General features: G+C 41.5%; 1 protein-coding gene across 2 annotated transcripts in view; it reads right to left on the reverse strand.

Annotated features, from left to right (window-relative positions):
- The window catches only part of SMYD1 (SET and MYND domain containing 1), a 44,075-nt gene extending 33,000 nt beyond the window's left edge, over positions 1–11,075 (reverse strand). Inside the window, exon 1 of one of the 2 annotated variants that reach the window (XM_070573676.1) lies at positions 10,829–11,075. In XM_070573676.1, coding sequence (XP_070429777.1) covers positions 10,829–10,965 — 137 coding nt within the window. In that variant the 5' untranslated portion in view covers positions 10,966–11,075. The remainder of the gene's footprint in view (positions 1–10,828) is intronic. The other variant, XM_008518657.2, reaches the window with a different exon arrangement.
- Positions 11,076–16,881: the final 5,806 nt, after the last annotated feature.

The raw sequence follows: 16,881 nt of genomic DNA on the forward strand, positions 1-16,881 counted from the left end.
GTTCAATGGAATAATGTGCAAAAGAGCCAGCTGGGAGCCTGGCACAGCATGGGCTCTCAGTAGACGTCAGCCTGGTCCACCATCCATCTGGCACGTGGAGAGGTGATGTCTGAGCCCCTGCTCTTCTCCGGTATCCACTAACTCTCAAGCAGCCGCCAGAGAAGAAGACCTCCCAGTTAGGAGAGAACCCCTGTGGGGGGGGAGGGTACTTCCTTGACAGAAGTACCCCCTCTTCTTTACTTCCCCCAGTGAAAGAAAGTGTCGAAAAGACATGAAGTCCAAGAACCACTTTTTGGATTCCAGGAGAAAGATTCCAGGCTTAGCAGGGTGACCTTCAGCAAGTCTCATTTCTCCGCCTAGTCTCATTTTTCGAGTCCCCACAAGAGGATATTAACTCCCATTTACATACGCTTTGCAGTTTTCAGAAATGCTTTTGGCGATTCTCTATTGTTAAACCTCCACAACAACCCTTTAGGGTAGTTGTGACCACTTTCCTCACAGGGACGTTATTCTCATAGGGGTCCCCCATGCCTGACACTGCTCCCAGCACAGAAGCGGAGGAAGCCACCAAGCCCACCTGCTTTGCCTGCTGCCCTGAGTGGGCCCTGCTCCAGCCAGTGGGTCCCCTCTCACTCCTTGCTCTGCAGCCCTGTCCTGGCCTATGTCATCTGTCAGAGTCAAGAGGGTTGGAAAGGCAGCTGCTGCTCAGCTCCTTGTATGGAAATAACCAGTAACTGGACAGATAAATGCAAAGAGAAGGCGCCTGCAAGGTGGACAAGCCCTTCAAAAACACAGCCAGAGAGGCCTACACAAACAATCCTGGCTTCCTGGGCTGCTTAAAAACTCTCAGCCTGCCAGGAGGTCTCCACTCAAAATTTGAAGGGGAGGGGATGTCTCTTAAAGAACATCCCATCCCTCAACTCAAGCAACTAGAGAACGTCACAATATTTTAAATTCTTTCTCTCCTTCCTTCCATGTTCCTTCCATTGTCCCTGCCTTCCTTCCACAAGTATTTATTGGGCATCTGTTACGTGCTGTGCATGGAACCAGGTGATAGACGGCCTTACGATAAACAGGACACAATCTCACCTTTGAGCAGTCCCCAGGCTGGGCTAGGACTTACGATAAACAGGACACAATCTCACCTTTGAGCAGTCCCCAGGCTGGGCTAGGACATAAACACATGTCAGTAAGGTGAGGCATGTCATCCAGGAGCGCTGGTGGGTTAAAGGAAGGAAGACCTAATTCCCACTGAGGTTGAGGAGGCAAGGACTTGGGAAAGGCAAACACGTAGGTGCTGGGTAGGCATTGTTCTGAACCTCTAAACATGGGCTGAGGTTGTACTCAGAGAGTGTCAAGTTCTTCCACTGAGAGGCACTGGCACGAGTCAAAAGCTTCAAGGCTTCAAGGCTTCTATGGGAGGGGGTGAGCATGTATAGGAGGCAGGAATAGCTGCTGATGAGATCATAGGATGCATTGTTTTGGGAAATAATGCTGGAAGGATGACCAGACTGTGGGGACCTGGAATCTGACTCTCAGTAGCACATCCTTATTCTGCAGGGAAAGGGGAGCCACTGAAGGCTTTTGCAGAGAGGAGAAACACAGCCAGAGTTGGTACACTCATTTTCTTTTCCCAATGGCATCTACCGAATGTCATTTTTAAATGGCTAATGTCAACCCTTGAGGGGCATCATCAGATTTACGTTGGCACTGTTACATACCTTATCATAAGAAGTTAGGTGGTCCTGGTTCCTTAGATCAGGCCTAGGGATTGCCTGTTTATTTTTAACATCCCTTTTATTAAAATAGCAATACCCAAGATTCTCTCTGCCACAATTCACATGACGAGGTTCATGCACCACACTCAGACCTGTATGCATTTTCATACTCTAGCTGTGACCTCATCCCACTTTCCGTGCTCAAAACACATCTCCAGATGCAAATGAGTGAAGATGACATTGTTATGCAGACAACCTGGCATTTGATCTAATCTATTTAAAAGGCGATTATTCCCAAACTTCTGCATTTAAGGATTATTTAGTAAAATGTAGCAATACAACTCACAACAGGTCATGTGACATATTAATAAATCTTACCTCCACAGCTGAAACTGTCAAATTAAACATATATTTCTAAATCTACTGTGGTTATCCTCAACATCAAACGCAAACGTTTAAGGCTATAACCTGAATACTTTAACAAACAGTTACTCATTCCTATTCTGAACTAACTGTTCAGGAATTTTTCTAATCCCTTTATTAAAGTATTTCCATTTATAGCATCATTTGTCCCCACCACCCACCCACCAGCTGTTAGCAGATTAAAGGCCACACGTGTTTGTGCGTATACCATGGCTAATCTTGGCGTTCCCACAGGAGGCCCACATAGAATTAAATGGGCTAAAAGCCCAGTTGCCTCCACTTGCCCTGAAGAAGGTCATAACCAGCTTGATTTTCAAAGAAAGCCTGGCTGACAGTAATTTCTTTTAAAGTACTCTACTTTTTCTCATGTTCTTGTCTGTTTTTTCCTACACACACAACATATATACAATCGTGCGTTGCTTGACAGGGATACGTTCTGAGAAATGCGTCCTCTGGCAATTGCATTGTTGTGTGAACATCACAGAGTGCAATTACACAGACCTAGATGGTGTAGCCTACTCCACACCTGGGCTACGTGGTACGAATCTTATGAAGACTGCAGTCATATAAGAGGTCTATGGTTGACCAAAACATTGTTATGCACTTTAGATTACTTAAAGAGAATCATTTAGGAGCTGGTCAAGTTTTTATTTTAAAAACCTTAAAAAAAAGTCCACTATCCTGGGATAATGAATTGGATTAACGGGAAATTCATATTATTGGTTGTGGTTTGCTGAGTAATAGCACCCAAAGATGTCAAAGTCCTAAACCCTGGAACCTGTGAATATGTTACCTTACAGGGCAAAAGGGACTTTGCTGATGGAACTAAGATTAAGCACCTTGAGATGAGGAGGTAATCCTGAATTACCTGGGTGGGTCTAATGTAATCACGAGGGTCTATATAAGAAGGAGGCAAGAGGTCAGAGGAGGAGAAGATGCTATGCTGCTGGCTTTGAAGATACAGTCAGGGATGCAGGCAGCATGTAGAAACTAGAAAAGTCGAGGAAACCTAGCCCTGTGGACCCATTTTAAATCTCTCACCTCCAGAAGTGTAACATAATAAATTTGTGTTGTTTAAGCTACTAAAATTTGTGGTAACTTGTCACAGCAGCAGTAGGAAAATAACACATTGGTTTGTTGTTATAAGCCCTTTTTTCCTGTGTAATCACACGTATGTTCCTGTTTCTTAGCTATGACTTTCTGGATCTAAACATTCTCAGTCCCCAGAACCAGATTTTGATTCTTCTGAAATTGATGGATGAGTACGGTTTCTTTTATTAAGACTAAATATTAATAATCAGACTGACAAGAACAAAAGAAAATTAAGTTGACAATGTTGGGCCCACTTGGTGGGGGAGGAAGGCGGTAAGAGATGATGACTAGACAGGATCCCAAGAGACTCAGTTCTGCCCCATGACTTACCCCTGTGTGACCTTGGGAAGACCTTTTACCTCACTAGGCCTCAGTTGCCCTATCTGTAAGCGAGGATTGAATAAATTCAATGGGGTTTAACCTTCTGGGTTGGGGACCATTTTGAAAGTGATGAAAACTATAAACTTTCTCCCCAGAAATAAAAAGTATATATGCACGTCTACATAAGTGACCTTCCAATTATAGATGTTTCCCTAGCTAAGGATCAATGCACCCGGGTTAGGAACCCATAGGCCAGATAAACCCCAAATTCAAGATATCTGGGACTGTTAAAAAAAGAATAATTAAATAGTAGTTTTGGCTCCTAGAACTACCCGCAAGCTCCATTCCTGTGCCATATTTTGTATTTGATGCTAAAATAAAATAATAATCAGAACAAGTTCCATTCCTATATTAGCCTAGCACTCTCTCTTGCTGCGCTGGAATCCTTTGCATGTGGAAGAAATCATGCAAGCTATAGAATCTCAGGCTAGAAGAGATCTTCAGGGACATAGGACTCAATTCTCCTCTATTGCCTGACTCTGTATATACACCATCTCTGCCAAGTTGTCACCAAGAAATACACAACCTTGGAGATAGCCCTTTCCATCTCCAGACAGTACTGACAGGCTTGTTCTACCTATTAGGCAATAGTGGCTCAGTGTCAGGGGCCTAGAAGTTTGTAGGAAGCCCAGGAAAAGGTTTGAGACTAACATCTTTTAATAGTTCCAAAATTTTTTAAAACAAAAACAAGAAATGCAAACTGGAAATTAATAATTTCAAAAGCAAAGTTATAAAAATACATTCCGAAGTGGTAACCAAAAACTACATTTTGAGGGGGTCGGCCCTGTGGTCAAGTGGTTAAGTTCGCTCACTCCACTTCGGCGGCCCAGGGTTTTGCCGGTTCAGATCCTGGGCGCAGACATGGCACCACTCGTCAGGCCATGCTGAGGCAGCGTCCCACATGCCACAACTAGAAGGACCCACAACTAAAAATACACAACTATGTACCGGGGGGCTTTGGGGAGAAAAAGGAAAAATAAAATCTTGAAAAGAAAAAAACTACATTTTGACATATCATGAAGTGGTACCTCTAGAGGTAAGGGTTTCAGTGCCTACCTAATTCTTAAATGGCTTGAGCTCTGACTAGCATTCCCCACGACACCCCATTTTGACCTGAAATGTGACTCCATAACTTCTGCTCAAGGTGCCTAGTTCTCACCCTTCTGTCAATGAACAAAAAAGAATTCAGAAACATCTTTCTTGCAAATGACCATCATTATTTGTTAGATGGCTATCAGGAGAAGAAGTTCTCTGACATTACTATAAAACATGTTTCAAATTCCTTCACCTGGTCCATTCTTCTGAGTCTGCTCCAGTTTGGCCCTGGATCTCTTAACTATGGGTATCTTTTGAAGACAATGATGATGGTGATGGTGATGATGCGGTCTTATTCATATTGTGATCAGTTTTGCCACATGGATCTTAGTCTATGGGTCAACTGGGTTAATCGACTGATTGATTTACAGTTTGGAAAAGATGGAGGTTCTACTTCCGAGGGCTGGAAGAGTCCTTCCAAGACCAAGCAGAGAAAAGATGAGGATCTAATCTCCTTGCTGAAGGCCTGAGTCACTCTTAAGACTGAAACCGTTTATCTTTTCATTCTGTTTGACGTAAAATAAACTAAAGAAGCTAAAAAAGGAAAATGAAAGAATGCAATGACAGTAAGTAACTGGAATAAAAATAAACTAAAATAAAAAGAAACTGAAAGCTTAGACATCATTTTAAAAGACACATGTAAGATAAAAAATGGATAGTTTTTAAAATAAGATAAAAGAGAGAAATGAAAAATTAAAGAAAGACAAAACTAATTGAGGACTACAAAAGAGATGAAATCAAAAAGGTGAAGAAACCAAAATGATACAAAAGAATTCACTTTAGAAGTCCTGAACCTTAAAGACTAAAAAACAAATGAGCTACACATATAATTTAAAATGAGGGAATCAAGAGAAAATAGACAAGTCACAAAAGAAGAAATGTAATAACCCATAAACATATTTTTTAAAAACCTTTCACCTCGCTAATAATAAAAAAATTAAAAACAAAATAATACTAAAGTAAGTTTTTACAGATTAAGTTGGAAAATACAAAAAAGTAAAAGATAGCTTTCTGTGTTGGCCAGGGTTGGGATGAGGAGGCAAATGCTATATTGCTAGTGGAAAAAATTGGTATAATCGCCTTTGATGGGGTGATTTAGAAATCTATATCAAGAGCCTCACAAACGTCTTCTGAATCCAAAATTTATACTTCTAGGAATTTATCTTTAATAAATAATCAGAGATGTACGTAAAGATATACTAGGAAAAGTAGGAAACAACCTTTATATAGAAAATATGGCACTTGTAAAATTGATATACAAGAGTCAACAAAAGGAATACTATACAGTCATTAAAAATGGTTTATAAGGATAATGATGGTTTGGAAAGTTGCTCACAACATATTTGTGAAGTAAAAAAATAAGTTACGCAATGATCCCACTTTTTTCAGAGAAAAAAATGTATACAATACAGTGAACCTAGAATACTGTCAATTAATAAATGCATCATTTTTACTTACCATTAAGAAACAAAAGAAATGCTCCCAATTAAGCCATAATGAGCCACAGATTGTAGGATACATCATGATTTCAGAAATGTTAAAATGAAATATGTACCCTAGAATTGATAAAATACTATATTGTGTCATATTCCTTTCACTGTAAACTAAACTCTTCCCCCATATTTTAATACCTTGAACTTAGGGATGTGTCTTATGATCAAGGTATAAATTTAATGTGATATTTCTCCCACCACTCCCACCCTAACTAGAAATCATCAGGACCAAGAAAATATTTTATATGCATCATATTTGCATAAAATGATTGAAAGGGTATACACAAGAATGCTAATAGCAGTTTTCTCTGAATGCTAAGAATTTTTATTTTCTTACTTTGATTTTTCTGTAATTTCTAAATTGTCTAAAATATATATATATCTGAGCAAGACAGCACTATGAATTCCCAGATTCACCCCACCTCACGTAGAAGCAAGCAGGATCACTCGGGCTAAGGCATAGTGGAGTTTTGGTTCACTGTCCTCCCCAGAACTGGGAAGCCTCATAGGAGAGAGCAAGAGGGGCAGAGAGCAACCTTTAACAGCTCATCCACCACCCTTGGGGTCTCATCCGCGTTAAAAGACCCCATCTGTGAAAGAGAACTCCTCGGTAAATTAGACTTACCCACCTACTTCACCTGCATCCCTTTCCAGCACCCAACCCAAACACCTAGAAGGGGTGGCAAATAGGCTTCCCTTTAAACACCAGTTTTGATTGACTGGTAGTGGTTGCCTGGAGCACCCAGCTAGAAAGGATTCTGAGGCCAAGTTGGAGTTCAGGAAGAAGGAGTTGCCTGATTGATTAGCCATGTCTGCCAGGGATCATGGTAGCCCAAGTGCTACATATTTGCCAGGCCTGAAAGGACTGTCTCCATTTTATTCTTGTTCCTTTACCTTTAAGCAGGCCACCTGTTTTTCCAACCAGCAAAATTAAAAAGATCCTAACCAGACTGAGGACTATAGTATAAGGGCCTGGATAGTCGCTGTTAATGCTAAGCTAAGTCTGTTCTAACAAAGACATAATTCAGACTTGCAAGTCAGCATTACACAGTGCAACATTATATTTTAAACCTGAATACCACATCCTTTATGATCCAATAATTCCACTCTTAGGATACACACTTCATGTATCTGTTCACCAAGAGATAGAAACAAAAATGTCCATAGCAACCACTTGCAAGAGAATGGAAAAATAAATTGTGGTACCCGCAACCACACAGAGAGTTTATTCATTTTATTTGTTACACAAAACCATACAGATGAATAATAAACAAACATTTGAGTGAAAGCAGCAAGTGGCATAAAACCACATATAATATTACACCTTTGTTTAAAAGATCAAAAACAAAACATAAAAACAAATTATATATTGTTTAGAAATATGTACATATGTGATAAAAGTATTATTCAAAAGGCAGGGGAATAAATAACATAAAATTCAGACTAGGGGCCGGCCCGGTGGCACAGCAGTTAAGTTTGCACATTCTGCTCCGGTGGCCCAGGGTTCAACAGTTCAGATCCTGGGTGCAGACATGGCACCGCTTGGCAAGCCATGCTGTGGTAGGCGTCCCACATAAAATAGAGGAAGATGGGCACGGATGTTAGCTCAGGGCCAGTCTTCCTCAGCAAAAAGAAGAGGATTGGTGGCAGATGTTAGCTCAGGGCTAATCTTCCTCAAAAAATATATATATATATATGAAGTAGTAGTTATCTTTGGGGCAGGCAGGGGACAGATAGGGAAGATAGGGAAGATGAAACATATTGGAATAGTCTAGTTGGATGGTGGTTTCATGGATGTTCATTTATTGTTATGCTTCATAACATACATAAAGATTTATATGCACATCATATCGTATATAGTTTGAAAGAATTAATTTTCATTCAGTGCAGTGCTCAACTAAAAATAAAATCTTTCCTCATGTTTGGGTTTGGAGGGTAGCACGGAAAGCCTGGCTTGCAATAACATGGATTAGAACGTGCCTCTTGCACAGAGGGACTTTTGTGGGTGAGTCAGTCCTACCTCCCCTGTCACCTTTCTCATCTACAGCGGCTGTGTCTCACCAGGAACCGAAAATGGGAGTGAGGACAGGATGCCTCTCCGGGCTGCCTCAGGTAAACCCAAAGAAAGAACAGCCCCCTCATCTTTGCAGTGAGAAGTGTGCATAAATCACTTTTTAAAGTATCTCTTTTGATTTTTTCAATCATTTTAAAGATCATTTACCCCAGTCATCCTAATTTTTATTACTATTGTAATAAGAATATAACATTTTATGTAGCCTTTTATCTGCAATGTACACTAAGGTTGTTTTTGTAGTTATTACTTCAAATGAATGAGGAATTATTTATAGTAGCAAAAATATGTTGTATTTATATTTATAGTATATATATATACAAACACTATAGTATAGTACACATATTTATAGTAGCAAAAACCTAAATGTCCAGGTATAAAGGAATGGTAGGAGAGCATGCAGCTGTTAAATACTATGTTTCTGAAAAGAATACAGTAACACAGAAGACATCTAAATTATTAAATGAAAAAAATCATAGTTTATATAATAAGATCCCAGCTGTGTAGTAAAAACAAATGAAACCTGTATTTTAAAACAAGATAGAAGGAACTAGACAACAACATTAGAGTGATTATGTTTATGTGAAGATACATTTTTTCTTCCTAAGTTTTACTTTTTATAAAGGAAGGAAAACCCACTCGACTCTAGACATTCTTGAAAAGGAAACTGGCTATGTTGGCTTTTGGGGAATTGGAGGCACTCACAGAGGTGTTCTATACAAGGCAAGGTGGCAACTTGGTGGCAGCACCAAGATCATTGTTCAGAGTCTCTGTGTTTCTAGCTTTTTATGTCTTAATTCTGAATCCACTGACTCCTTAAGTGCACTTACCTCCACTCCTGACACACACATGGTAAGTTAATAAAGTAAGGCAAGCTCCCGCCAAAGAGCTATTAGTGTCACCTGAGCCCCTTGTATTTCTCAGTTGGTAGTCAGCCACGTAACCCATTCACTGCCTTTTCCTTGTAGGTCTCGGTAGGCAGGAAGAAAAGAGAATTCGAATGCTAATTGAATTATCTCTGAGAAGCAGTGCCCGTTCCCAGGATGGTCAGTACAGTGAGCCAACTGCAAAGCTTAGATTATCCGAGGCCATCTTGCTTCAGACCACATAAATGTCAGGCGGGTCACCCAAACTGCGCCCAGAGAATACAGTCATAATTTAACTGTGGTGTAGGGATTTTTAAAAAAAAAAAGATTTAATTCTACAAGTCAAGTGCAGACAGGGTTGTGGGGAAATGGGAATGTAAATTTAACAGAGCTACTGTGGAGAGCCTATTTAAACAGAAAACAGCACACATTATGGCACAGCAGTTTCTCTGATAGCCAGTATCCTAGAGAAGAGCTTCACATGCTACAAGTATTCATGGTCAAGGATTTTAATTGCAGAAATGTTTATTTTTATGAAAAATTAGAAACCACCCAATGTCTCTCAATGGGGGAATGGATAAATAAAATGTCATACATTCATAGGATGGAATATTTACAGCAGTTAAAATTGGTGATCCATATAGTATACGGATCAACATGGATAGATCTACAGGTGGGCAAAAGAAACAGATCTTTGAGGATGTAAAAGCAGTATCTATATCAGGCCAGTCCTGGTGGCCTAGTGGTTAAGTTCTGCGTGCTCGACTTGGGCGGCCCAAGTTTAGTTCCCAGGTGTGGACCTGTACCACTCGTCTGTCAGTGGCCATGCTGTCGCAGTGGCTCACATACAAAAAGAGGAAGATTGGTAATAGATGCTAGCTCGGGGTGAAACTTTCTCAGCAAAAAATTAAAAAACAAAAGAAGTATCTGTAGACTTATACCTCCCATAAAGAAAGATATCAAAAATACATTGTTTAGTGAAAAGAGCAAGTTCTAGAGTGACGTCTGAAGTAGGATACCATTTCTTAAAAAAAAAAAACTAGGCAAACTACAGCTATACATTTTGGTAAGTGCAAATATATATATATATGTAACAGTATAAGAACATTCTAGAAGGAAACACATTAAAATCATAACAAAATTACCTCTGAGGAAAGATAGAGGGAACCGGGATGCGAGGCGGGAAAGGTAAAAAGACATTCCAGCTTCATTGGTGATATCCTAATTTTTCAAAGGTAAATAGATTCTAGTGTCACTTGCGTATTTACAATTGCTTTTTTAAAGTCTCAGCAATTACTTTATCCTCTAGTATATGTATTATATCCAAGAAGCTAAAATCATGGAGCCTTCTGTAAGCAAACATTACCCACAGCACCACACCCACCTTCCACTGCCTTTCCCTCACCACACGCAGCGCACACACTCAGCCAAGTTCACTGGTGCTGGGAGAAAGTGCCGCAAAGCCCGTGCTCACCTTTACAACCCTCCCAAGGACCAGAACAAATCACGCTGACAATGACTCCTTGCAGAAAAAGTTATGCCGGAAAACAGTTGTCAGAAGTGTCATTTTGTTAAAACTGGTCACATGGATTTTATCCCTTCCCTGATGATTCTGAGTGCAAAGTATTTTAGAGTTTGGCACCTGCCAAACCAACAGGAGAAAAGAAGGCAACTGCCCACATTTCATACCTGTCAAAAACCACTGCAGAATAAGCCCGCTCAGCAAAGATGATATCCGCAGCCCAGAACTCCTTAGTGGCCTTCAGACCCCTGCCTTTGCCCTCAGAATTGAAGACCTCCACATTCTCCATTCTCTCTATTGTCATCTCACAGTCGTTCAGGCAGCAGGGCAGATATTTAACACTGAGCCAAGTCTCTTGTCGGTGCTGCTATTTCAACACCTTCAGCATCCCAAAGAGCAAGCCTATAAATGGACAAGCACCTCCCCTTCCCTACCCCCTCTTGACACTGGGTCCTCACCTCCCCCTCCACCACTTTTCCTGGAGGCAGGGATGGGGCAGGCAAAAGGCCAGTGATCTGGGAAGGGTCTCATTCATCACCCAACACAGGTGACAGAGCAGAAAAATGACCATGGGCTGGTGTGGTGCTGGGATTGGGCCTGAAAACTTTTGAAAACTTTCTTTGCAAGAAGAATCTCAGTCCTGGATGGCAGCCGTGCTCAGCTTTAGTTGGAATAGGGAGCACTTACTTGGTCAGTGGGGTATTTTTAGCAGCCAGATGCCTCTGTCAATCCAAAGCAGACAGCTGAAATGATCCAAGAGAAGAGGCGAGCTGATGTGTGCTGCTCTGGGATCCTTCAGCAGTCAGGCTTGCACTTTCTCATGTGAGATGGGCCCCTTGTCCCCCTAGCCTCTCCCATGGGAGGACTGTTCACAGAAAGCAGCAGACGTGAAACTGACCCCTTTGGCATATTACATAACAGTACAATTTACACTCCATGGGGCATCCTTCTTCTCCAATACTATCTGGGGCTCCCACAGCACCCCCACCTAGGGCATGGAAGTCTGGGAGTTCCCTGCTCTTAGCATCACTGAGGATCCAGGTGTGCTGAAGGCAGGCTGGTAGAGAAAGGAGGCAGGCCTTGAAAATGAAAACTCCCATTTCTATCTTGCTACCAAATCTCCCTTAAACATATATCTGCTGCCAGGAAAAAAACCAATGTGCTCTGTCCTTCTTACCCAGGAGTGAAGACACTGGAGAGACAGTTCTAAAATCCCCGTTGAGCTAAATGCCACCGTTCTTGATGGCCAGGCAGCTCTCACTGCAGTTGAAAAGAAAAACTCTCACAGATCTGGTTCATCTTCCACGTAACATTTTTAGTTTGGGGGATGCATCTATTTACAAGAACCCCGTGCCCTGGATCTCTGTGAGTGTAGTAGTTCACAAGCACTGGCTGCATCTGAATTCTGAGCCCACCACTATGACTTCAAGTCAGAACCTGTAAAACAAGGGTGATCATTTCTCCTTCCCTGGATTGTTGTGAGGGTTAAATGAGATCATATATACAAAGGACACGGCACAGCGTGTGGCACTTCATAAAGAATTCATTCAACAATAGCTATTTTATTTTATTTATTCTGTCACATCATCTTCCCCGAACTATCAAGATGTGCTAGAAATTCTGTGTCTTCAACCAAATTGCATCTCCTAAAACTTCTTTGACTCTCGGAAGCAGCTGGAAAATCCTTTGTCAGACCATATATCCTGATTTTTAGGTAAGAACACATAGCTCCTAGAGCTGGAGAATATCTCAGTGACTTCTGATGTATCCCAAAGAGCAAAACAACTTAAGACATTTAAATTTGGGTGCCTCAAAAAGTAAACATCGCATGCTCCCAAGAAAAGAAAAGGAGTTCTTTAATCCAGGTTAGCTTCAAATGAATGCCTAGACCCACACTGCCTGGCAACTCAGAGCCTTGCAATAAGCAGAGCCTTCCCTCAGGGACCAGTGGCTCAGCCTGGCAGGGATAAGGTTGTTCTTCTCCAGACACTGCACCCCTGGATCAGGTCCAGCCCAAGCCGAGGTCAGGGAAGAAATCTACCTGCCCCAAGAACAGAAAGAGAGAGGGGGCATCAAGCCCGGTGCTTTAGTTATGTTTGTCCATCTCAACCTTATCAGAGCAACAAGTATTACATTACCAAAGTATGGTAGACAGAATAATGGCCCCCAAGGATGTCCAGGTCCTAATCCCCAGACCTGTGAATATGTTACCTTACAAGGCAAAAGGGACTTTGCAAATGCAATTAAGTTAAGGATCTTGAGAAAGGGAGATTATCCTGGATTATCTAAGTGGGTCCAATGGAAACACAAGAATCCTTATAAGAGGAAGGCAGAGGGGTCAGAGTCAGAGAAGGAGATGTGACAATGGAAGCGAGAGGGTCAGAGTCAGAGAGACATCTGAAGAAACTATATTGCTAGCTTTAAAGATGGAGGAAAGGGCCAAAGTGTAAGGTAATAAATTTGTGTTATTTTAAGCCACTGAGTTTGTGGTAATGTGTTATAGCAGCCATAGGAAACTAACACACAAAGTATTATACTTCTCTCTCATTATGGTAAACGTTGCATAACATCCCTTTTGCTACTCTGAAATGAAATTCATGTATAATATAATTTACTAGCTCATACCTTAAAAATGTAAATTACTAACTCCTATGATCTAACTGTTTATATCACCCTAAAATGCATATGTGGAAATTCTCAGCCCCAAAGGTGATGGTATTAGTAGGTGGGGCCTTTGGAAGGTGCCTAAATTATGATGGTGGAACCCTCATGAATGGGATTAGTGCCTTAGAAAAGAGGCTCCAGAGGGATCACTAGGACCTCCTCTTCCACCACGTGAGGAGACAGGAAGTCTGCAACCCAGAAAAGGGCCTTCACCAGACCATGCTGGCACCCTGATCTAGGACTTCCAGCTTCCAGAACTGTGAGAAATAAATTTCCGTTGTTTATAAGCTACCGAGTATGTGGTATTCTGTTATTGCAGTCTGAATGGACTAAGACATTAGCCTAACCTAATAAGGGAGAAATAAAATGAAAGTTAACTTATAATAAAACTACATATATGCATTGTAAATTAAATATGTCAATGTGTTCACTAGGCATACGCTTGGGCACAACTACTCTAAAAAACATGATAAAGTGGTCAGATGTTTGCTCCTCTCAGCAGGATCACTGTGACAGTGAGAGCTATAAATGTAGGTTGATTTGGGGGACACAAATACCACACAGGGCATTGTTGTCTGTGACATGATTTTCTGAAATGGCAAATAACTCTTAGTCAAGTTCTGATGGAAAGAAAGAATAATCTTCCTTCAGTTAACAAGAAGTTGCATTCCTGAAAAATTTAGAGTATATTAAAACTTTACAAAAACTATTTCATGATTACATATAAAACAGAGTTCTAGACTCAGATCATTATAAACAAGGTTTTCATGTACCTGAAATGCACATCTGGATATTTGAGGCTGTGAAGAATGGGCAGAGATTCTTCAATGTATAAGGATGTCCCTTGCTTTCTAAGACATCTAGCATGTCTGGCAAGGATCCATGAGACAGGGAATGGTGGCACTAATTATCAGGCTAGTGATGAGGAATGGGACACAGAGCCCTACTAGGCTGCAAATTAATAAAAATCCTATGTAAAAGTTTTTGCCCATCTGGCCTTGTTGCACACATGCCCCCGTATCCTCAGTTTTTCTTTCCATAGAGATCCAAATCCTTCTTGGTGTCCCTGGCCCTGCCCACAATATGCCAGTAGCACCCCATAATCATTGTGACAACCAAAAGTTCCCCCACATTTCTAAAATGCCCCCTAAGTGATGGAACTGCCTCCATCAGGCACTGCTGTTCTTGGTCATCAGGAAAAGTACATCCAGAGTTTTAAAAGGACTTCTTATTGCCCTGCTGGAGATGTTTAGCCAGAGAAGAAAAGATTCAGGAAGGACTTGAGAGTTTTCTTCAATGTCATACATTGAAGTAGAAAAGAAGGAGTGGATTCGTTCTGTGTTTCCTGAGAGGCGAGGTGCCAGTGGACCTAACCATGTGACAATGTGGGTAGCGGTTAAGATCATAGACTTGAGCTCCACAGACCTTCGCAATCACATTTCTGCAGATGAGCCTTTTTCCACTCCAAGAAGATGGAAACTTTTTCTATTGTTAATAATTTTAATAGCCCTCTAATCTACTTCTTTAATGTGTCTGGATAAAGAAGGGTGGTGAGAAAGGGAGAAAAATGAGACAGTTCAAGCCAAAGGACCCCTAGTCCAGGAGGTCTGAGCTGGGAGATTCCGGACAAGAGGATGAGAAGAAGGACCGCTCTGGCTCTATCTCCCTCTGTTTCACCTCCTCCCACCTCAGGCCGCACACACATGCCAAGAACATTACCATGGCTACCCAGTACTCCCACACCCTAAATAAGGTGTGAGGCAACTGAGGCACGACACGCTCAGCAAGGGGAAAGCTGGGTCCCCAGTCGTACACCTTAAGGGTACAAGAAGGTGACATGAAGAGGCCAGGAATGGGGGCTGTTTTGGACAGAGCTGTCAGTGAATTATCACAAGACTAGACTGGGCTTCAAGTATCCTCTTAATATAAGCTCCACTTGTTAACCTGCATCTCGGGCAGAATCTGTTCCCAAAGTCCACACTGCAGCCCCTAAATCTTTAACCACAGTCTGTATTCACATTATGATCCTAAGCCTTTGTGTAAATAATCTCAGAAGGGGGCCAGCCCCATGGCCGAGTGGTTAAGTTCATGTGCTCCACTTCGGTGGCCCAGGTTTCGCCGGTTCAGGATCCTGGGCACAGACATGGCACCGCTCATCAAGTCAAGCTGAGGTGGCATCCCACATGCCACAACTAGAAGGACCCACAATAAAAATATACAACTATGTACCAGGGGCGCTTTGGGGAGAAAAAGGAAAAATAAAATCTTTAAAAGTAAATAAATAAATAATAATCTCAGAGGCCTGAGAGAGTGATTGCGTTCCCTTCAGTTGGGTATGTTGCCATTCAGGGAATATGTACAAATAAGTGTGAAGGTGGAGACATAAATGAAACCCAGAGTAATGGTTTGTGATAACTTTTGAATCATCGGGAAAGTTCGTGAGCCTGTACTAATCCTGCGCCAGCTGATCTATCAAACCCCGGACAAACTCCAACCATCCCCTCTGTTGAAAGGCCCACCGGCTGAACCACACACCTGCAGGGACCACCATCTAGTGGCAAATCAAGGGAGTTGCAAGATTTTAAATTGTTTTGAAGGCCTGATAAAAGATCAGTCCTTTATCACTGAATTCGATCTCCTTCATACCTGGAACTAAGGTTCATTTAGACCAGGGGTCAACAAGGCTTTGGGCCCATGAACTAAGAGTGGTTTGTAACTTCTTTAATGGTTGGGGGAAAAAAATCAAAAGAAGAATATTTTGTGACATAGGAAAATTACATGAAATTCAAATTTCAATGACCATAAATAAAATTTTATTAGAAAACAGCTGTACTCACTTGTTTACATATTTTCTACGGCTTCTTTCAGACTGCAACAGCAGAGGTGAATATTTGCGACAAAGAACATATGGCCCACAAGCCAAAAATATTTACTCTCTGGCCTTTTACAGAAAATATTTGCCAACTCCTGCTTTAGACTAATAATAGCTTAATGCCTGACAATGTTAAACAGGCCAGGAAGAGCTCTGTGCTGCCAAGAGCATTCACAGGCTGATTCTTTCACTCATTTCATAATCACCATGACAGGATCAAAGAAAAAGTTCTTGTGCACATCTGGCACTCACATTCCAGGATGACAGGAGCAGGTTCTTTCCTTAATAGTCCATTATATCCTGTATAATTACATCATTGACAAAACTTCACACTCTCTCTGGTCTCTGCGTTCTTACTAAAATAGCATTCTTGCTTTCATATTTCTTCCCTTGGGTCCAAAAAGTCCTTAGCTGCAAATTGCTTTCCTCCCAAGAATTCCTAAATTCACTCACTCCACATGCATTTGTCAGCAGAGTATCAAACACTGTGCTCAGTGCCCTGATACAAAGATGAATAAAATGTAGGCCCTGTCTTCAAGACATTGACCATTTAGAGAGGATTACGGAAGAGCATGCAAAGATGGTACATCTTTACAAAGAGAGATATAGGAGGCAAAGGGGAAAGGCTTCCAGAGACCCAAGGGCCTGTCCTTCAGGCCCAAGGACACAGCAGCATGAGCAGAG

The sequence above is a fragment of the Equus przewalskii genome, chromosome 14 (genome assembly GCF_037783145.1).
Source record: "Equus przewalskii isolate Varuska chromosome 14, EquPr2, whole genome shotgun sequence".
NCBI classification, from domain to species: Eukaryota; Metazoa; Chordata; class Mammalia; order Perissodactyla; family Equidae; genus Equus; species Equus przewalskii.